Genomic DNA, 23,776 nt, shown 5'->3' with positions numbered 1-23,776 from the left:
CTGTGATATTGCCATGTCTGCTTGGTCACATAAAAAACACTAATGTGACCAATTTCTTATGATTACACAGTTTATACATAATTGAATTTGGTATATATTTTTTCCCAAAGTGTCATAAAACGTACAATGACATTGAATTATGGTGGAAGATCTTATTGATTAGCCTTGTGTGAATAATAATAATAATTCAGAATGTTTTTACTGTAATTTAATTCTGCAGGGTGGTTTCAAGGAAACAAGTCATCCTTACGAGAGCCGCGTCCAGGTATATAATTGACCTTCATTTTTTTGTATATTATTATATATATTTAGAGAAAAAGTATAATTTTGACTGTGATATTGCCGTGTCTGCTTGATCACATGCAAAAAAGACTCATGTGACCAATTTTTTTATGTTAATACACCAATTAGTTTGGTATATTTTTTTCAAATTGTCATAAAAATGAACAATGAAATTGAATTATAGTTTATACATAATTGGATTTCGTATATATTTTTTCCAAAGTGTCATAAAAGTACAATGAAATTGAATTATGGTTGAAGATCTCATTGATTCTTCTTCTTTAGTCCATAGCTTCAGGAGGCCGTTGGTGCACCCATGACCAGACGCACCTCCTCCAGCCTTTTCTGTCATCAGCAAGATAGTAAAGCTGCTCTCCATTCTCTGTCCGTTCTTTGATGTCATCTTCCCATTCTCTTCGTCGCCGTCCTCTGTTTCTGCATCCTTCAACCTTCCCTTGCATAATACGTTTTTTTTGTCCTTCTTTCAGCTGGTCTTTTAGTTTCATCCATATCTCTTCGTTCCGAATTTTTTGTCGCCATGTGATACCAAGAAATCTTCTATAACATTTCATTTCGAATGCATTTATTTTCTTCGTTATTTTCGTTGTCATAGTCCAGCTTTCGCATCCGTAGAGCATCGCCGACGTTAATACTGCTCTTATGAGGTTAATCTTGTTGTGCGAATAATAATAATAATTCAGAATGTTTTTACTGTAATTTAGATTCTGCAGGCAGGTTTCTAGAAAAAATGTCATCATTCCAAACGCCGGGTCCAGGTATATATTTGATTTTCATTTCTCTGTATATAATAATTATATTTCTCTTTTATGGACATCCGACCCATTCGGGACAGTATGTGTATTTACATGATTGTTAATTTTGACGGAAACAAAAGAAATGAATTATACATTCAAATTAAATCAAAATAATTCTCTTCTATTAACCGTGAACACAATTACAGATATTATCTCAGACAACCTGCTGCTAACATGACAAACTTGTATTGTAACCGTAGAAAATAATGACTCACGAGGGGCATTATAATAGCCTACAGAGAGAGGCCTAACCTCTCAAAATTGTTAAGTATTTCGCCGTGGGCCATCGGTACGTTGTTATCGTGCACCGTTATCCGTTCGATTGACAAAACGTGATTTTAGTAGATGGCGCCCTCCATCCTGCGTAACAAGGGTCACGCGCCATTCTATGGGATGAGATAAGTGCCAAAAACATTTCTCTTAGCATTTTACCATTATGTTCACATTCATTTTTAATTTTGTTAGAATTTTTACATTACTTCATCATTATGTTCACATTTTTATATTATTTTATCATTATGTTCACATTAGTTTTTAATTTTGTTTGCATTTTTACATTATTTCATCATTATGTTCACATTTTTATATTATTTTATCATTATGTTCACATAATTTTTTTAATTTTGTTTGCATTTTTACATTATTTCATCATTGTGTTCATATTTTTATATTATTTTATCATTATATTCACATTATTTTTCAATTTTGTTAGCATTTTTACATTATGTAATTATTATGTTCACATTTTTATATTATTTTATCATTATGTTCACATTATTTTTTAATTATGTTCACAAATTTATCATTATGTTTTCGTGTTATCCTATTTCATCATTATGTTAGCATTTTCATATTATTTTATCCTTATTGTATCATCATGTTTTTGTTTTTTTAACATTATTTCATCATTTTGTTCACATTTTATCATTATGTTAGCATTATGTTAGCATTATTTGACATGTTTATCTGTCTAATTATGGTAATGTATGCATGGTGAACAAACTCCCTAGATCAGCGTAGGCTCGAGTACATGCGAGTAGTTGTCATGGTTTCGAAACTACGCGTTTGTGGCATAAATATATCTTGTATTTATATCCCAGTGTACTAATACAGCATAAACATAACTTTTATTTTAACTGACTATTATTTATAGCGAATTCACAAAACTAGTTGAAGCTAATTATAATAGATACGTTAGGGGGTAATATACACACATGTGACGGAGAAAATGTTATGCGCCAGGTATTGTGTTGTCTTCCTCGGCAAAAGTGGCCAAAATTGGGGGAGCATGTCAAGCTTTTTGCGATGCAAGTTTGTTGTTACAGCAAGTTGTTTAAGCGACCGATGCTGAAACAGTGTCACGATCGCCGCTGCCGATTGAAACCAATCCCGGTCAGAATGTTCAAGTTAGTTCAAATCCCGGGTTCAAATGGGAACTCCTCGTCGCGTCCGGTGACTTCGGCGCATACACTCTCGGCACAGCGTTCTCAGGACATCAGAGATGAATTGAGTCGGTGTTTTCGTTCGTGAAGAAATAGGGATCACCGTGGGAATCGTGGGGGGGGGGGGATATACCAGCAAGTTCTCGACCGACATGGCCTCATGCTTGGATAGCATAAGCTCGGGGGTGGGGGTGGGGGTGGGGGGGCTGTTGATACATACCTGGGTAGGGAGGTGTCCCTGAGTGCTCAAAAGTGTGACCATTTTTATAACTGGATAGTGGCAAAATCTATACCCATATTTATACCAAAGTAACATTTCTGTCATCATTGTTTATTCCAAATAAAACAGTTACCGTATTTGCTCTCTATCAGAAGAGCAAAAGCCAACAGTTGCATTGTATATTGATTTATTAAAATATGTATTTTTACCATAGAAACACCTCTGTCACTTACATAAGAGCATATTATTAACACAATGTTCAGGTTATTTGTACCAAATGGGAAACATATCACCGATATTTATACCCATCTTGGCCAGAAATAAGACCGATAGTTATACCTAAAATAAAAAAACGAGACCCATTTCAGGGGTACGTCCATTAGGCAAGTTCTATGTATTGCCCCTCCCCCCCCCCCCGAGCATTGCCCGCCACAGGAAACATTGGCCATCGAAGAAACGAAACGGGATAACACACATAATGAAAATTAAACTGTAATCAGTGAAAATGGGTTTTATACGCACAATATTTACAAATTATTTGCTGAAAATAATAATATTTAATACGTTTATGTTTTTTTTTTGCTAATTACAGGTAATCAAAAATCTGTAATCAGCGAAACAAGGGTCTTACACGTACAATATTTACAATTGTCGGACGAAACTTGACCAGTACATTCTTTTTTCCGTCGTATATATAACGACATAAATCATTTGTCGAAAATAAAAATGTTTAAACTGTAACTGGTTCGTTTCGCTAATTACAGATAATAACAAATCTGTAGTCAGCGAAAGAAGGGTTTTACACATACAATATTTACAACTGTCGGACGAAAGAGTTTATGTTTATGCTGTATTAGTACACTGGGATATAAATACAAGATACTAGTATATTTATGCCACAAACACGTATATAGTTTAAAACCAACTACGCATGTTTGCTCACCATGCATACATTATCATAAATAATGATAAAATATAAAAATGTGAACATAAGGATGACATAATGTAAAAATCCTAACAAAATGAAAAAACAATGTGAACATAATGATAAAATATAAAAATGTGAACATAATGATGAAATAAAGAAAAAATGAAAACATAATTATAATAACGACAAAAATGTGAACATAGCAATAAAATAATATAAAAATGTGAACACAATGATGAAATAATGTAAAAATGCTAACACAATTAAAAAAACAATGTGAACATAATGATAAAATAATATAAAAATGATAACACAATTAAAAAATAATGTGAACATAATAATAAAATAATATAAACATGTGAACATAATGATGACATAATGTAAAAATGATAACAAAATGAAAAAATAATGGTATAATAAAATAAAAATGTGAACATAATGATGAAATGATTAAAAAAAGCTAACAAAATGAAAAAAGAATGTGAACATAATAGTAAAATGCTAAGAGATATGTTTTGGCGCTGATCTCACCCCATACCATCCTGCGGTAACGCCTGGGACTGATGGTTCGCTGGTTCCTGGCGTCCCTTGCGAATGGCAAGTAAGATGCAGGCGTTGTGTCGTCACAGGAAGCGCTATTCCAAGACGCCGACCTGCAGCGTCAATGAGATGCAGGTCGTTGACGCTGCAGGCCGGCGTCTATTCTACACCGATCTGACGCATATCGCGCAAGGTGTGCCGGGAGTTTGTTCAAAATTTCAATCGTCGGCCGGCACGTATTTTACGGATACAATAAATCGTTTCAGGGGCCTGTTTACTAAATAATGATAAATGAAACTTAGAAATACTGTAAGGACAAACTGGTCCCAAAATTGCGCAAATTTGCAATAAGTTTACGCTGCTAATGCCTGGTTCGGAAGGCGTTTTACGCGTGATTTTATCGCGTTCAAGGACGTACTATTTTCGAACTAGTTGAAACAGGAAATTACGCGAGGCCTTTGCGCTTTACGCAATAGTGGGAAGGAGATTGGTCCCAGCACAGACCTCATTCTCCTTCCCAGAGTTCCCAGGTGAGCCGAGTGACGCCTTAGTAAGCGTTATTCCACGATTACATTATTTTCTTTTGTAAATTATAACTATTTCACCCTGACAGTGCATTTACGGAACAATCGGCTATCGATAAAATATTTTAAAACTTGTTTTCCAGTAAGAATAAATCAACACGAGAGCACTCTAATAACAAAAATACGCAAATGATACGCGTAGTAAAAGTCTTGTGGTGTTCCACCACAAAAAGCCGGTGTGTGGTGGCAAAGATACTTTCGGCGATCTAACCGCGAGGAACTCTGGGAAGGAGAATGGTGATTGACCACAAAATTGAATGCTGCCTGTGGCAGAGGTACTATTGCGTAAAGCGCAAAGCCCTATGGGAAGGAACTTGCCCCGAGGATTGCCATCGGGCGCCCGCGGCTCCAAGCAACAGAGATCGCGACGATTCATGTGTGCATTTCTGCGGACATTGAAATGGACAGTTATAAAGTCATTCTATAAATTACATATAGAGTGAAAATAAATATAAACGCTCGTCAACGCGTTTATAAATTTGCTGACCTCTTGGAGCTGGTTGTAGCTGATTTGATGCATATTAGATCATTAGATAATGACACACTTCCTTGATTAGGTACCCTATCTCAGTGTAACGACTGGATAACAGCTGCATTATACCTATATTGCACGTTGGTGAGAGGCCCCCCCCCCAAAAAAAAAAGAAAATTATGGTGCAGCCGGGTCAGTTGAGAATATACTGCATCACGAACCAGTAAGAATCATACCCCTGCCTATCCGAGCAACAAATTGAAACAAATTATCAGAGTATCAGGAATCAGAGTAAATATTTTTACTTCGCACATGAAACGGGTAAAATCTACGAAGCATTAATTGCCACTGTTTGATGTCTAACTACAGATGTAAAACTAACTGCATAATATATATAATATATCTCGCAATGAACTTTAATAATAAACCTAATACAAAGTTTTCGTTTAATCATATTTGTTACACTACATACATTAGTAGCGATTATACGGGGCTGTGTCATAGTTATCTACAAGTAGTCAAAACTATACCGATGTACTTACTTCTTACAGCATCCATGATGGGAAGATTTTTTGGCTTACGTGGTAGATTAAACAGCACAGGTATTTAGTTTATTTACGATGAGCTTCAGTATTGGGACCTATCTTTAAAATGAGAGGACTATAAAATAAAGCTATATATTGCAGCATGTGTATTATATATGGTACTTTAAACTAAAGTGATGTCATTGTACGAAAGCATCAATGAAGTATAACCCTTTCAGAAATCTGCCTAACGCATGCATTGCCATTATGTATTGATTTAGGAATCGATTTCCAAAATGGAACAAACTTTGATCATATGCAGACAAACGATACGTTGGGTAAGCAGTGTGCATGTAACGTAAATATTCTGTGTCTGTAAAAGTTCAAACTGGTAACGTCTTCTCTCCTCTTCTATACGACGAACATTATTATCTCTTTATTTTATTTCATTCATGTCACAGTACTTGGCGATATGTAATTCACGTGAAACTTACATGTCCAGGGTGGAGGCCGTTGTTAGACAACCAAGAAGATTACATACTAACTTCAAGAGGCATTATTTTGATTTCGCCCCCCGAGTCTCAGCTGAACTAGAAAGTTCAAACATAAGATTCAGAATCTGGACAGAATATTACATAGTTAGTCGTCAAATAATAGTAAAATATTATGGCATCACGTGCATCTATAATCATGTTACATATAAGTCTGAACATGTAAATTTTGTGGCAGTTCCCTTTAAACAATGTCTTCTTAATATGCACGCTCAAGGATTTGTTCTCTGAATGTTATATTACCATTGTTTAACGTGTTATTTCGTTTATAGATATGTCTTCTTCTGCAAAATCTACAAGCTATGCGGTGATTGTCGTGTGTGTTATAATCGCTCTCATCGTCTGACTGATGTTGATGCCCATAAAGATAGAAGTGGTTTATATATTCTTGTGTTTTTTTGTTTTTTTCCTTATTGCAAAGTTTTGTTGATTACGTTTAGTACAAATAATGATCAGCTTACAACGACGTTTAAGCAAATAACGTTCAAATTAAAATAACACCATACATATATCGTTGTTCCACCCAATGACGAGTGTTCAGTCTTACTTGGTTTAATTGACAATATACAAAGATATGGTCCTGTATTACTTGGAGATAACCTATACCTAAAACATCGTTCTACAACTCTATTTATGTTTTATCACGTGCTGTTGATCAATTCGTATTGTTAAAGCCTCGTTTTAAGTGAATAAATTTTTATATTAATAGCAGTAGTATTTGTTAGCAATGTGCAATATGGGTGAATATTTTACTATTTATCAGTGAAGAGTTTAAAGCTGCTATACACGTTTTACAAATATAATTTTTTATGAATCATAATGGATATAGGAATTCATTTGACCAATCATGAAATTGTATTGTGGCATCAATGTTTGTTCTAGCTAATATTATTGAATTAGTTCACCAATATCTAATCAGCATGCACCTCGTTTTGAATAATAGTCCACACCAAACGGTTATTGTTTTAAAAAAGGAGATTATGTCATCGCTTTTCGTTCATGTACAAATGATGTAAAAGAAAAACATTTATGTATTTTAGTGGTAAATTGGGTGTGTAATAAATAGAAACTGCAACTATATTTTGTCTTTGAGTGACTACGAACCTGCAACTATAATTTAATTATCGGCAGTTGTTTAGGTAAAATGCAATTGTGTGGTAGTTAATACCAAGCTGAATATGCCGCATTTCTCCGACAAGTTATGTGAAGTAGCTTGGAAAATCAAAACTTTCATAATAATACTGCGACAGTAAGTCTGGATTTGCAACATTAGTATACGTGTTTTTGCTGACAACTTTATAATGTATTGGAGCAATTCCTATACATATACATACAAATTTGATAGCGGGTAGTACTTACCGTAAGTGTATCAACATTTACAGTATTGTTCTAAGCAACGATATAAACTGTAAACTGACTTTGAAATGAGAAATTCAATCTTCAATATAAACATATTATGAGTTGTATTTACTTCATCATTTTGCCGATATATTCGGTTACCTGGGGTAATGTACTGATGCGACTCACTGACTAGAATGATCCTTAGTCAGAGTTGTATAAAATGTGTTGACAATATACTTCACAGTAATATAATTTATAGTTACTATAGATCTTCACACAAGTAACCAATAATTATACAAAATATCTTTAGCTTTCCTTCTTTTTCTTTCTATATAAGGTATAACATTAACATATGATTTTCATAAAAACGAGTTCAATGACCCGTTCTTGTTTTGTGTTTTTTTCTGACCTACTTGACACCATTTTTATGATATAGCCCTTTTGACACAATTTCGCATACATTTAAATTGTTTAAACTATAGTTGGTCTTCCGGGATTCTAAATGATTCTGATTACTCCATGTAGACACACGCGTAGTTTTTATACTATGGACGATGTACAGTGTGCGAAATTATGGCTAACCTTTTGGTACAGCTATTTCTGAGCCGGACCAGTCATATCGGTTTAAAACGTAACTAGCCAAAATGTCCTTGCATTACTGTTAAAATATAATATTCGTGTTGATATTATGATAAGTTCAAAGTTCATTCAATGGAGCTTGCATAGCTCTTTTGTATGTTTAAATATCGTAATCTGGGTTGAGAGATAAGACAAGACGCATCTTCTCGTGATATTGGGACACTATTCCATCCTGGTGTACGTGTATGATTTATGTCTGGACACAGTTTTGAAATTTCGGAGTTTTCGAACATTGCTATAGCGGCCAAATTTCATGATGCTGCACCAGATCTGAAACATATGGACCGGTAAAATAATGCTGTTGTATTGACTATCGGTTGGAATGCTGTAATTCATTTTGCCAATTTTCAGGAATATTCACTGAGAAATCTGCCTTGTATATTAAAAAGCTATGGTCCTTCTACATACTTGACAATCTATTATAGAACATCAAGAGTGTGTTTTAGCCGCGATGCATTCATCACATTCCAATCCGTACATAGAGACAGTGTGCGATTAAGTTCGACAAATTGTTAAACTAGTTGTATTGAACATTTTTTTCATATTTGACATTTCTACAAACAAAATATTTTGTTCAATTTTCATTTTTCACACATATATTACTTCATCAAATATGCATTCGTCCATGTGGTTACACTTGAAATGAGTCACCTGAGTCTGATATAGGTGAGGAGAAAGGAGAGGGAATATTGTTGATGTTAAATTGAATAATGTATAATTTATATGAAAATCATGCAATTAAAGCATAAAACAGTGTTAGCTTGAATTTACTTAGCAACAAATTTTATGAAAAGCATCACAAAAAATGGATTCGTTGTATGATCCGCCTAGCCAGTGAATCTTTTGCAGGGCCAGTGTTTTGTTTTTTTAATTTTCTGGCCCGTTTGTTCTGTGCAGATTTTACACGAGTTTTACACACTAGTTGAGTATGTAGGCTGAAATATACATGCGACTGTATTTAAAATAAATTCTTGATTACGACCTGGGTATGTTATCTGTTTTCATCCAAATCTCTATTCGAGAAAATCACAAGTAGAATCTGATTCACGTTTATTTTTTCTTTGACATTTCTCGGAAATTGGTACCATTCATTCCTGTGACCTTCAAATAATAAACGTTTCGCATTAATTATATTCACTATCTCACTGATTAACACTTCATACGTTGACTCCCATAGTGCTTTGCGATTTATGACTCCTATTTGTGTTAATGTGTCATTAGTTCTGAGTCTATTTACTTGCAATTTGATGATATCCCTAGAGAATTGAATAAAGTGCATGTATGGTAAGCCACTGATCAAATCAGATAAACGTATGAGATATTTACTGGAATTATCGAAGAAATTGTTTAGCTTGCCTGAAATTCAGATTCCCAGAGTTTTCATATGCAGTGGAACATTATGAAGGGTCAAACAATTTAAGACTCCCTGTGATGGCAACCATTGTTTGAAATATCGTATTGTTGTGGGTAATATACGACTTGTTGTTAATTGGATAGTTACCCCAGGCTAACTAAATGAATGATTTTGCCATTATGATAAAATATAAATAATTACGATTGATTTGTTGATCATTTATTCGCACTATTGATTTACGATTCAACAGTCACGCACCTCTCCGGCGTCACATCTTGATAACTAAGACTCTTGCTGCGTATTAACGTCTTCCGGGAATAAATGTCTACTACTTCCGGATCGATAAGGACTATCTTAGTGTTCCCCGTACAAGTTCAGTCTTAGAGCTCTTAGAGGTACGATTCCACACTTTACAGCTTATTCGTAAGTATACGATGCTGCTATTTCTTTTAAATGTTCATGTCTTTCTCGTTTGTATAATGTGTATAAATACTGCGTTTGGAGCCTTCTATATCTACCCAGTTGTTTTACAAGTCAATTTCAAATATCTCTGTGGTTTGTCAAAATCGAAGATTCACGCTAACTCTGTCAATTCACGGTGGTTATATGCATATAACCAGGCTCCGTTGAATGTGGTTTACTATTTTATAGATCTTTGATCTTCTCTTCCATAAAAGTAGTCAGTATTATTTACTTGTTCATGAAAAGCTTTGTCGCTTTAACAAAAGATATCATGCGTGATAGGTGCGTTTTTCTTCCTGCTCAATATTAATACACATAAACTTCTGACATAATGGCAAGGAAATTGACATATAAATTGAAATTGCGTGGTTTTGAGTTTAGGAGGATATGTTCAGGAGTTCGTGATAACTAATGCTATAAATTTCCTGATACGTAACAATGGTGATTAGTAAAGTGATCAACACCATGTGTAATGCAGTTCTTAACACATTGTTGTCTAGTTTTTCGCAGAACGCGCGCTGAATGATGGAACATAGTGGATTGTACTTGCTCTGTCGGTGGATGTTGATACTGATATTATCCGTGCTCTATGGTGCTATCCCAGGTAATATTTGTTGTGGTTCGTCCCTCCGACTGTTCGTATATCCGTATGTATTTCCCTCTGTGTTTTTGCGTGTCAAACATTCAGCCGATGATATGATATGATATGATATGATATGATATGATATGATATGATATGATATGATATGATATGATATGATATGATATGATATGATATGATATGATATGATATGATATGATATGATATGATATAATATGATATGATATGATATGATATGATTATTTCGTAGGTAACTCTGTGAATTCCTTCAGTAGCGAACCTTCGGATACCACAGTGGGTGTCGGATCCGAGGTTAAATTTAAATGTTCTATCGAGCAGAGCAGCTCTTCGGTGGTGTGGCTGCAAAATGACCAAGTGATAAGCCTTGGCGACCAGATGACGACGTCTGACGCTAGATATTCCGCAAACTTATTATATTTGGACTATTATTTGACTATTGAAGACGTCCTGTTAGACGACTCGGGGAACGAGTTTAAATGTTGTATCATTTCAGAGAATCCTGCCATTATCTCTAGTTCAGCGATACTGACAGTTGTCGGTAAGATCGTGTGTTAGTATATATAATTATTGTAATTATTTATATCCGCTTAAAAATAATCAGTGCGTGAATGAAAAAGTTCTGTCAGATTGCTTCATTTCATGTGTTCAATATGTATGTTAGTCAATTTATGTTTAACACTATTGTTATAAATAATATTTGCAATGGGTGGATATGAACGCACGTAAATGTCGCAATTGTTATTTTAGGTCAAATTATCATTTCCAATTTCTAGCCGGATTGTTTTACATTTGGTTGGGAATGAACCTTAATAGAATCATAAATAGTTGTAACGTTTCTTCGTAGTACTGTGTACCATAAAGAAATGTGTTATATTATATGTGTCTACAGTGATTCAGGCATTTGTCGAACAGCCGATTGACGCAACCGTGTACGAAAATGAATGCATAGAGATGTCGTGCCGTGTCGATGACAAAGAGGGCACGTTGTCATGGCTGCAGGATGGGACTCCTATCAGTGCAGATAGTGTCATAACAAACGCAAATCAGCGTTTTTCGATAACCGGCAGTTACACGAATGGCGAGTATAATTTGAATATAGATTACGTAACACTGGAAGACGCTGCAGCATATCAGTGTAAGGTAGATGCAGCAGGATACAGTCCGGAACTACTTTCCTCAATTGCAAATCTGACAATAACCGGCAAGTAATAATTTTGTGATATTTTTGTGTTTGAAATATTTAGAAAGGTGGCAGAATGGTCCAAATGAAGCATCTAATCCACCCCTGTCTATGACACTCACGTATTGTGTGGTGAATTCAACTCATGCTGTGTACGCCGATGCGAAAAAAATACTCTTCACACTTTATTTAAAAATGTATTTTGTGATTACATTCCGACGCGACGCTTAAAAACTGAAAATCAATGTTTTTGTTCGATTTGATTTGTTTTTATCCAAATTGGCAAATAGTGAGTAACAGAAACTACTGTAACACTGTAACTATAAAATGTACAATATTTATTTATTTGGCTAGGTCCCACATTTGTTAATTCTCACCATCGCCAGCGCAACGTCCCAAATTATGTTGTTGTTGTGTTTTTTTTTGGAAATTTACTTGACAAATCGTAGAACACAATTTTAATGTGTAAGTATGTTGCTGATCAGAATACCCTAGATGAAAGTATGTATTGATTCCCCGTCGGTTATATTTTTTAATAATAATGTGTTTATTGTCTTTTAGGCCACAGGCCCATATGACTATACATAACAAAAAAAACAAAAGAATACACAAGCACTGGAGAATGTACAGAAATTGTAAAATACATATATAACAAAATTTTTATACCGATAGTAACGATAGTTACATTTTTTTACAGTATGAAGAACGTTCATAAAGACAAATATATTACTAGGGTAGAATATATACGTGTTTTAAAGGTCACTATCTATTTCACGGGGAATTCAAACTTACTGCGCAGTCAGATTTGGTTTCTTTAAATTGAATTCTTTCTGTAAAACCTTTCATGTTCCAAACTATTATTCTGTGTTTTGTTAATCCACTTTATTGCATTCTGTAAATTATACAATGTACTGTAAAAAATTGACAATTCTATTTTAAAAAATTATATAAAAATACCACACCAGATCTGGGGAAATGGGAAATGCTTTAGACATTTTACCTTAATAAGGAATAAGACATGCTGAAAGGTATTGTCCGTGTGATTAATTATTGTCTTCATATATATTTATACATATATACTCGTATTCTAGAATTTCAGACATTCTCCCAGCAACCAACTAATATATCAGTATACGAATCGGACACAGCAGAGTTAGTGTGTCGGATCACTAACAAGGAAGGGGTTCAGTCATGGCTGAGGGACGGGGTGCCAATAAATGAAGACCTCGTTTTGACAGACGTGAACGGACGTTACAAAATCAACAATCCTATGGAGGGAGAGTATAATCTACAAATGACGTCATTGGCGCTAGTTGATGTTGGTCTTCAGTATAGATGTAAAGTTGCTGCAGCAACCCACAGTCCCGAAATTATTTCTGTCGGTGCAACAATTGAAATAAAAAGTACGAATTTGAATATGTTAATTATCTTCATATTTTATTACTTTGTTACATAGTGATTTTACATGATGTTTGCACTTGTGTTCGATATGTTGAATTGTCGTATAAAGCAAAAACTGAAATGAGAACTGAAAATGCATTTTTCGGTTACAAACATGTTATATACATATTAGATATACACTCTGTTGATTTTGACATTATATGTATTTCAACAATGAACGGTATGATAGTTCCTATCAAAGAATATATGTCTTACTCAGATCGACAAACATTCATCGACACGCCTTTAGATACCGTTGCGGATGTTGGGACAGCAGTTGTTATAGAATGTTCAGTTGGCGATAAGCATGGTACCCTAACCTGGATTCACACCAATGGGGACCATGTAATACAAATAAACGAAGACGAGTCTGTCCGCGATGATGTCACTCGCTATGAAATTGTGAGTCCAGATGCTGGCGTCGATTATCACTTGCGGATTATGAACGTCACGGAGTACGATTCCGGCATTTATAATTGCACTTTGTCAAGCGGGGATGATGATAATCCAATTTATTCGTACGCGGAACTTACAGTGACAGGTATGTTTCCTGTCTCATCATTCATACGCAGACGTTTCTTATCTCGGACGTTTGATTTACGGCCAATCTCATTTCATACGCGTATCTCGTGTTCAAATCTTTTACCATCCTACTATTAAAATAATTCTTACCTTTACTTGTTATTTTGTGTAGATTTGGACTATTGCGTTCCTAAGCCTTGCGATGCTACCTCGGTGTGTAGGAATGTACCTGGGTCGTTCGAATGTTTATGCGCACGCCCGGAAGGATGTGGAAATGGTAAGTTCGTTAATACAGTATGCAAATATTGGTATGTGACACGTGACATCCGAACGCACAAATGATGAATCTCAACTTAGGCCTGGGAACATTCCATGCCATGTACAATATTTATTGTTGTTGTTTTTGTTGTTGTAGGTGATCCCTGTTTGGTCAAAGTTGGGGTATATGTATGCAAGTGTTATTCCACTAGTCCAAGTTCAAACATGTCGATGTCACTCATCGGGGAAGTTCTGACAACATATACCGAAAATAACAGTACACAGCTCATATATATTAGTGACGGTGAGTATGATCTTTTTTTCGAAAGTTGATTTACATTTCTAATCAGAATGCATTCCTGTTTGGAACAACGCATTCTGCATAGAGCGGTACGTGGATCGTGATATGTATTACAGTTATTACGATTGCCATTTTATTTCTTGTCACAGCTATCAGCACATGTGATTGTTACCGATGTGAACAGGATATACACATTGAATCAGGTAATCAGTCTTAATATTATACTTAATTCCAATGAATGACAGTGTCTAATATGAATACAGTCTTAGTAACTACAACTTTCAATATTATCTCTGTAAATCTCATTTAAATATTTTTACACTGTTACAATGAATCATTTCACCAAAATGAAATCTGACACATAACTGCCGTATGCGCATATATTGCGTTATGCATTGTTTCAGGAATTGGTCTAACGTCATGTGATATCGTGATAACGTCTTGTAATATATCATGCCCTGCTATTGACTCGATGTCACCTTGGTATCATAAGGTAGTTCTATCTAGTATAAATTACATATGTTTATTTCCATTGCTTGTATAGTATAGTTCGGGATTTCGTTCATCGGACATGATTACTAAAGACCGTATACATATATTCGTCGGTTTAGTTTTCGTCTCGTTGACCTGTGACTGACTTGAAACGTTTTAGCCTCTCAAACATATCACCAGCTATTTGTAAGGCATACTTGAACCGTTTCATTAAAACGGGTGGCCGTCTGTCAGCCATGTATGTCTTTTAAAACATCAAAAAGCATACTTTGAACAAGAACCGTTTTTGAGCATGCTTGGGTCGAATTTAGTCAAACTTACTGATATTGGCTTTCTGATATATGATATGATGTAATATGATGTAATATGGTGTGATGTGATGTCATATGGTGTGGTGTGATGTGATGTGATGTCTTGTAATATGGTGTGATGTGATGTGATGTGATGTGATGTGATGTGATGTGATGTGATGTCTTGTAATATGGTGTGATGTGATGTGATGTGATGTGATGTGATGTGATGTGATGTGATGTGATGTGATGTGATGTGATGTGATGTGATGTGGTGTGGTGTGGTGTGGTGTGATGTGATGTGATGTGATGTGATGTGATGTGATGTGGTGTGGTGTGGTGTGGTGTGATGTGATGTGATGTGATGTGATGTGATGTGATGTGGTGTGATGTGATGTGATGTGATGTGATGTGATGTCTTGTAATATGGTGTGATGTGATGTGATGTGATGTGATGTGATGTGATGTGATGTGATGTGATGTGATGTCTTGTAATATAATGTGATGTGATGTGATGTGATGTGATGTGATGTGATGTGATGTGATGTGATGTGGTGTGGTGTGATGTGATGTGATGTGATGTGATGTGATGTGATGTGATGTGATGTGATGTGGTGTGATGTGATGTGATGTGATGTGATGTGATGTGATGTGATGTCTTGTAATATGGTGTGATGTGATGTGATGTGATGTGATGTGATGTGTTGTGATGTGATGTGATGTGATGTGATGTGATGTGATGTCTTGTAATATGGTGTGATGTGATGTGATGTGATGTGATGTGATGTGATGTGATGTGATGTGATGTGATGTGATGTGATGTGATGTGATGTGATGTGATGTGATGTGATGTGATGTGATGTGACGTATAATTTATGATACGCATATGCATGATACTATACTCTTACCGTTAGTTTACAGAAATTGAGTCGATAGAGTTGCAATCGCCCGACAAGAATGTTATTATCAGCGCATTCCAAGAAGTCTTCAGTAATGTTCTTAGAAATATTTTCAACGATGCTACTCAGGTTGGTTATTGTACAAAGTAAAACAACACTCATTCAAGCTTAAGTTTCAACAAGCTGGCAATGGTGTGTTAGAATTGTATCAGTAAACACATTACGTAATGCCACGATGACATCATCATATTGTAGGCAGATATCTTAATTACTAACCTCATAAATAACATTCTCGGCGCTGCTGATTACATAATTTCTGTTTTTCAACACTAACCATGTTTTTTTTGTTTACTCAGTACCCCATTGGTATGTGTGACAACGTGTGTATGGATACGGTGCTTGACATTGAAAAATTATGTCATCGATTCATCGTAGAAATCGCAACTGTGTACCTACCAAACGACACGGTGCGGTTGGTCTTTGAAAATAATTCAGGTCAGGTCAAACACACTCTATGCAATGTTTGTGTTATTTTATTTTTACCTCACTGTAGTTTATTATGGCATGGTTTGTGTTATATTGTAGAAATGTGAAGAAATGTGAACCATAACTTGTTAAACTTATTTCAGAGATCCTGATCGAAGCAATCAGCATAGCGAACGATGGATTTGGCGGCATGGCGTTTCCATCACACAGTTACGTACAGTTACATAATCCACCACCAGCAAGAATATATCTACCCCAAGATATACTGCCTCAAGGTACATTGTATAATATTTGAGTGACGTCATAATATGCCCGCGTCATAATATTCATTCATTATTAATTCATTTGTTCCCGAATCTCGTCCCCAACAATGGGCATTTCAATTCGGAATTCATATTACTTTTACTCGATGTATAAATTTGTATATACTTAGGAAGCGGTTGGATAGTAAATATATTGTACCATCGGCCAGAAATCCTCATTAACCAGTCAGTAGTTATCAGGTGAGTTGATATATAAATATAAATGTGTGCATAAATTAAATCTATTAAATTTGTATTGATTCAAAAAGCGAGAATAAATACATATCATATTATAGTTTTTAAGTGATAATTGTCATCGAATTTATTTATTTCTATGTTTCTAGTGGTGATGAGTGGCGAATAAACAGTGCTGTTATATCGAGTAGTGTCGATCCAAAGTTCAATACAATCTTACAAGAATCTTCGCCTGTCGTGATCAATTTCACCACACATAACTTCGATGAGACCAGCGAACCGCGCTGTGAATTCTGGGATTACGCAAGCAGGTGCGATAGGAAATGTATTCATTGTACGTGTCACCAAATTCACCTTGGTGTTATAGATTTAAGTATGCCATGGATTTAGACTATATTGATAGCTATAACCGTTGACTAACTGATAATGGCAGTAGTTCATTATATCGGCTTTGCTTTACACGTATGTCAATGGTTCTAGTAACCGTGATATGTTGTATCATTTCAGCGGCAAGGGCAGTTGGAATAACTCTGGATGTGAAGTTGTTTATTATGACAATGTTTCGGTGCAATGTCATTGTTACCACCTAACTAGTTTTGCCGTCCTGATGAGGCTACACCAGGATGACACATTAGAGGTTTGTAATTCTCTTTATACCAATTATAGTTATTTGATTTCGGTCTGACTAGGTTAATTTGTTAATAATCAAAGACGTAATATTGGAAACCTTTTTATGTTACACGGAAAATATTTATTTTTTTATTCAGACCCATTTCAAAATATCGTGGGTTGTTAGTAATACCTATACTTGGTTTTAGCAATTAGTATTACTGATAGTCTTGTCTGATTGCTCACAATATTATATATATATAATTTCAGATACACAAAAAAGCACTTGGTCTAATAACCAGTATTGGTTGCAGTCTGTCACTATTAGGATTGGCTCTTACGATTGTTGGCTATATCCTTCTAAGGTATGGCTTGACTATATATCTCTGTAATCTATATAGATTTGGTATTTTCTCATTATTAAGGCAATATTTAAAGTTTGTTTTTGATCTTGTAGGAATTTCACGCAAGAGAGAATCATCCACCTAAATTTATGTGTATCCCTCGCTGTTGGACAGGTTATCTTTTTATCCGGTATCAGCGCAACACAAAATAAGGTGTGTTTTCAAAATGCTGTACGTTATCTATGTTACTGCTACGTTACTGCTACGTTAATATACTATCTGTCCATGTCAACTGGTTTTTAAGTCATCCAAACTGTTTAATTAAACGGTGTATCATTTTGTCTAGTATTGGTTAGATGACCTGTTCTAGTCTGTTGGTTTTGGTCACATAGGTTCCCCTGTGGCGGAAGTGATAGTAACTTGTTTAACATTTCAACTATTTTCTTCGCCCTCGTTTTGAAGTGAGATTAATTTCTTACTCCTGCTTTCTTTTCAGATTATCTGTACAACAGTGGCTGTTTTGTTGCATTATTTCTTCACCGCTGTGTTTTGCTGGATGCTTGTTGAAGGAATTCAGCTATACGTGAAAGTTGTGTTCGTCTTTTCGGAAAGTGATACAAAGCGAATCAAAATATACCATGTCATTGGATGGGGTTTGTTGTTTTCCGATTTTTTTTCTCGGGATATGCCCCTTTTACATCGTAATTCAGTATTTTTGAGCATTTTTCTCTTGATAGCAAAATAACATGAGTTATTTGTTCGTTCTCAGTAAATTGGTTTACTATTCGTTTCTAGGTTTGCCAATGTTAATAGTGACGGTCGCTTTTAGTATAGCACATCGACAATATGGATCTGAAGCAAAGTAAGGCATTCATTTTTCACATTTTTGTATTTAATTTCTTCAACGCGCCTCGCTTCATGTGTCGTCTAATTATGTCGTCTTTTTCCCCTGCAGTTGCTGGCTGTCTGTCGAGAATGGCGCCATATGGGCGTTTCTGGCTCCCGTGCTAGTTGTCATAGCAACGAATACTTTTATTCTCATCAAAGTAGTACGCGTGATAATCAGTTTACAGTGCAACACAAATGAAGAGAGGTTCGTTAAGATAAGGTGAGTGGGATATATTTGGTTCTCTTAGTAGGCCTTGTGTAATTCGGAATATGAGAAGTCAACTTTTTTATCTGTTTTAATACAGTCTTATAAAAATCGATTTTCATTTTCATGAACATTACTTCGGCGTTGGTTTGGGTTTAGTTAGTTTAGGTTAAAATTTAAAGGAACACTATCTGCACAACGAAATTATAACAATGTTTTATGAAGGCTGTTTGAATTGACCAATGGGCTTTCCAGAATGTCCGTCACTATATATGGTAAATTGGTTATGGCGTGGTATATGGATTCAAAGTACCGTCAACTCGGTTTGATTACAAATTAAGCTACGTTTATTCACGGCAACAATTTGATTGGCCGAAACTCACCAATTCGCGACAGCCGTGGTACAAATCAGTTAAATCATGGACACGTTGTGCTTACGGTACATAAACCCTCGCGCTCTTCGTTTGTGTACTGCAGCAATCACGTGACCATTGCTAGTACATAGTTACAGTTATTTAAATTCGCCCATGCTCCCCTAAATGTGACTTCAAGTGATGCGACAGAAGCAAATGAACACAAAGTACGGCTGACATAATAAGTAACACTAACGTCAACAAATAACAATACATACTTGTAGTAAAACTGAACTCTACTACTAGTAATTACTACCAACTTTCTGTGTCTTCATTTTGCCTCTAGGTCTAGTATGAAAGCTACAGTGATTTTACTGCCAATCCTAGGGCTTACTTGGATATTTGGAGTGTTCTCTGTCAACAGGCGCGCCATCGTTGTAGAATACTTGTTCGCCATTTTCAATTCTCTTCAGGGGTTATTCCTATTCCTATTCTATTGTGTCGGCAGCTCTGAGGTACGTACTACAAACTCTCCCAAAGTACTTTGTTTTACTCTTAGCTTATCGTGTATACCTGGTAATTGCGTGTGTTGTGTTAACAGAACAACGCGGTCATTATGTAAACATTTACCCACAATTCTAATTGTGTATATTTTAGATTCCATGATCTGCTTACACTGTTGAAATAATTTCCACATTCATAATTTTCAGGTACGGTCCCAGTTTCGTCGTAAACATGATGCATTCAAATTAACCCAAAGTATCACGTTCACAAAATCGACGAGCTTAAATAAGGTGAGAATTATCGTATACGTTTATATTTTATTTTATTCCGAACTCATTCCACATTCATTCAGGGGGGGGGCATGCTGCATCTCATAACAGGCGTGAAATATTTCTAACCGAAGTGTATCTTACTTGTGTAGGTCTCGGCAGAGCAACCTTCTGTCAAGATAAAGGTCCAGGACCTGGATTCTCACCATGAAGACGCTGGCATTCTCCAGTCACTCGGTGATGTCACTTTAATTGAGGCATCTTCAAGCACTTTAGCACCGTGAAACAATTCTGGCCACTGCAATTACACACGCTTAAATATAAACAAAACAACAACACATAAAATGCCTCTGGCATTGGCAACAGAAATTTATCAATATTAATGAGCATTACTGAGAAGTGGTAAGCACAATTGACACTAATGTATTGCGAGGTTATTTGCTTCGCTGATGGACGTAATTTCTCGATTGAATCATCATTCAAATATGTGTATTTTATAGAGTATACGTATCCTATTATACGATAATTGTAATCATAACAAAAAACGCGTTTCTGTAATAGAACGTGTATTGCAACGATGCTAAAACTATACTTTAGTTGACACGCACACGCATGCGTTTGAATATCTCTACACTGTGTTGATAGTCGTGGGCAATATTACCTTAATGTTTAAGAATTGCCTTTATCCCATATATCATGTCATTTCATGGAATAAAGCATTGTGATGATTTTCTGAATATGCATTCAAGAAGATTGAAGTTTGACATCCAATCGCACTTTTACCGTTATTTAAAATGGAATGGTAAGAAAGAATATGATATAATGTGTTTTTGTATTGCTAACAAGTGGGAATCTGGGGCTAATTCTGATGTTTTGTCTTAGGTATGTAATATTGACGGATGATTTTAAACGTTATTGATAGATTATACATCATATGTACTTGATTAATTTATGTTGAAATTGTTTATATGGAGCAATATTTGACAAAATAAGGAAATGAAATGATAAGGAGACGACAACCGAAATGTGTCACGTTTTTTTTATTTATTTTTTTCCGTATTTTAGGCATTTGTAAAGTACGAGTAAATTTAAAAGTACGAGTAAAAATGAAAGTCACAAATCTAAATGTAAATTACACATATGTAATTTCACTTTAATTTAAAATGGATTTATATTTGCAGTCTCACTTTTACTTTTTAAATTAGATTTACGTTTGTAATTTCACTTTAAATATCCACTTTGATTTATAAAATGGGTTGTTTTTTGCCCTTGACCTTAACACGTGAAAATTACTGTTAAATGTTCGCAGTTGACAAAATGTTAAGTGTAAACGAGTGTTATTTCCTAATGTGAGTATCCTAATTCATCAAAATATGACTGCACTGTGAGATTGATGTTCATTTTGTCTCACAATTCATTTTGCCAATATTCGTAAATTATTAATCACACGTTTTAAAACTATATAGAACATTGCAAATCTGTTACGCTCAGTGAAAACATAGAATTATAGTCTATTTCATTAATGGATGTGAAGGATTTCATTCACAGTGACAGGTTGTTTCATTTCATTTCCAGGTGCATTATTGTTTCGTGTCGTGGTCACCTGCAATTAGTTCTAACGTCAGTTATATAGAATAATGTTGTGCTGCTGTCAGTATTCATATTGTTATTATTAAAACCATTGTTATCATAACTGTTGATTCGTTGTGTGTTTGAGAATCTCTATAAATGCTGATTTTGTGTTGGTGTGAAATGCTTTGATATGTGATGACCTTGTGTGACCTCAAAAAGTAGTATCATTCAACCAGGATACGCAGAGTGCCTCGCAACGTCTTCTTACACTAGCATTGATTAAACACAATGCTTATTCCACGTCCAGTAATACTGACATTAAAATCTGTACGGCGTTTATTTAATTTTATTTTATTTGTACCATATATTTTTATTATTGTTTTTTATTATTATTACTTATATCTTAATTTGTCTTGTTGGCGTTCGCTTTCGCAATTACCAAAACTAGCAATTACTTGTGTGAGGTTTAGATAGTCGAGTTTGACGTAGATTTCACAATAGTAATATATTATCAGGACTATAGCATGACATGGACATAACATGCTGTTTCATTGGGGTTTAAGGGTTTAGATAGTCGAGTTTGACGTAGATTTCACAATGGTAATATGTTATCTGGACTATGGCATGACATGGACATTGCATTCTGTTTCGTTGGGGCGCGTAACACGCTTGCGGCAGTAAGGAATGAGTGATTAGGGAGTTAATGATGAAGGTTTCTCTGTTGTTAAGATGAATAAGGCTTTTAATTTCTTGAAATTATTATGATGATTTGTGGCGTGCACTTAAACTCGGCGACATTTAGATATTAGTCGATCAATATACTGTCCTTGTGTAGAGAGGTGTTTACGTCTGTATAGTTCCTTAAGTTCCTGGCATGGTGGCCGTCGTCCACGCACACTGATCGTATGTAGCCCATGGTTATTACTAATCATTATATTTGTTAGCAAACTCGCAAGAATTACTAAATATGAGTTATGTATGAATCAGCTGATAACATAACAAACCTCGCCAGATTCAAAAATTGTTCAATGCGTACAGTCAAGAAGGGTTTACCTGGCATAGACATTGCGATATGTAGTCTTGGGATGGTATATCTGGGATGGTATATCTGGGATGCTATATCTGGGATGGTATATCTGGGATGGTGAATCACTGTGTTAATCAAAGCTATACCTTGAAATTGAGAATTCCCGAGTACAATACATATATTGAATTTATTATCGAACCTATAGACTAGTCGACGCTGGCAGGACGCGAACAATGTAATAATACGAAGGACGTATATGTAAACTGCATAGGTTAACACCAGCTTGAATATACTAGTATTCTCATTAAACTTAAGGAAGGTGTCATAGGTGTAGGGCAACGTGCCTTGTACGTGACCTGATTACACGTATTAAAGTGTATATAAATTGGCGGAGGCCACTGACTGGATGGTACTTACGGGCAGGTACATGCGGCTGATTGGTCTGCAACTCTATGTGAAGGCCGACGATTGATAGACTGGAACGAAATCCAGTATGTATATTAAGGTACAGGGACTGATGTCTATTTGCATTGTTTCGTGATGTTACATGGCTTATTTGCCACTTGACATTTTGTTCCATTTATGAGTAGGCTTCAAACACATCTCATGTTCATTCGAATAAAGATCCAAATAGCCGTGAATGTGGCTGAATGGTGATCCTGGAAAGCCGCGACCCGAGTCTTCTGCTTTGAGAATCTTAGTTACAGAAACAGTTAACTGCATATATACACTCATTACAGCTCATGTGTACATGCTGTTAAACTGATCAAAATCCCGTGGTGTATTCTCTTTTGGGGTGGTTCTGTCAAGTTGAATTATTTTCTCTTTTTGATCCATTTAGGATAAAATATATTTTGACATTTT

General features: G+C 35.4%; 1 protein-coding gene and 1 long non-coding RNA gene across 2 annotated transcripts; one reads left to right on the top strand and one right to left on the bottom strand.

Annotated features, from left to right (window-relative positions):
- Positions 1-563: 563 nt before the first annotated feature.
- Positions 564-920, bottom strand: LOC144357884 (uncharacterized). The gene has a single exon (XM_078011922.1). It carries the CDS (start codon positions 918-920, stop codon positions 564-566), a length of 357 nt encoding a protein of 118 aa, XP_077868048.1.
- Positions 921-1,049: 129 nt separating this feature from the next.
- LOC146750839 (uncharacterized) lies at positions 1,050-6,876 on the top strand. Its single transcript, XR_014926928.1, has 4 exons — positions 1,050-1,058; positions 5,835-5,885; positions 6,089-6,145; positions 6,631-6,876. It is a non-coding gene; the product is annotated as an uncharacterized LOC146750839 (long non-coding RNA).
- Positions 6,877-23,776: the final 16,900 nt, after the last annotated feature.

Source organism: Saccoglossus kowalevskii, chromosome 1, assembly GCF_978046115.1.
Source record: "Saccoglossus kowalevskii chromosome 1, keSacKowa6.1, whole genome shotgun sequence".
Lineage (NCBI taxonomy): Eukaryota > Metazoa > Hemichordata > Enteropneusta > Harrimaniidae > Saccoglossus > Saccoglossus kowalevskii.
This window is presented reverse-complemented; position numbering and strand designations above follow the sequence as displayed.

Excerpts from the sequence above, each read along its gene's own strand:
- LOC144357884 (XM_078011922.1), bottom strand. The coding sequence starts at position 920 with ATGCTCTACGGATGCGAAAGCTGGACTATGACAACGAAAATAACGAAG.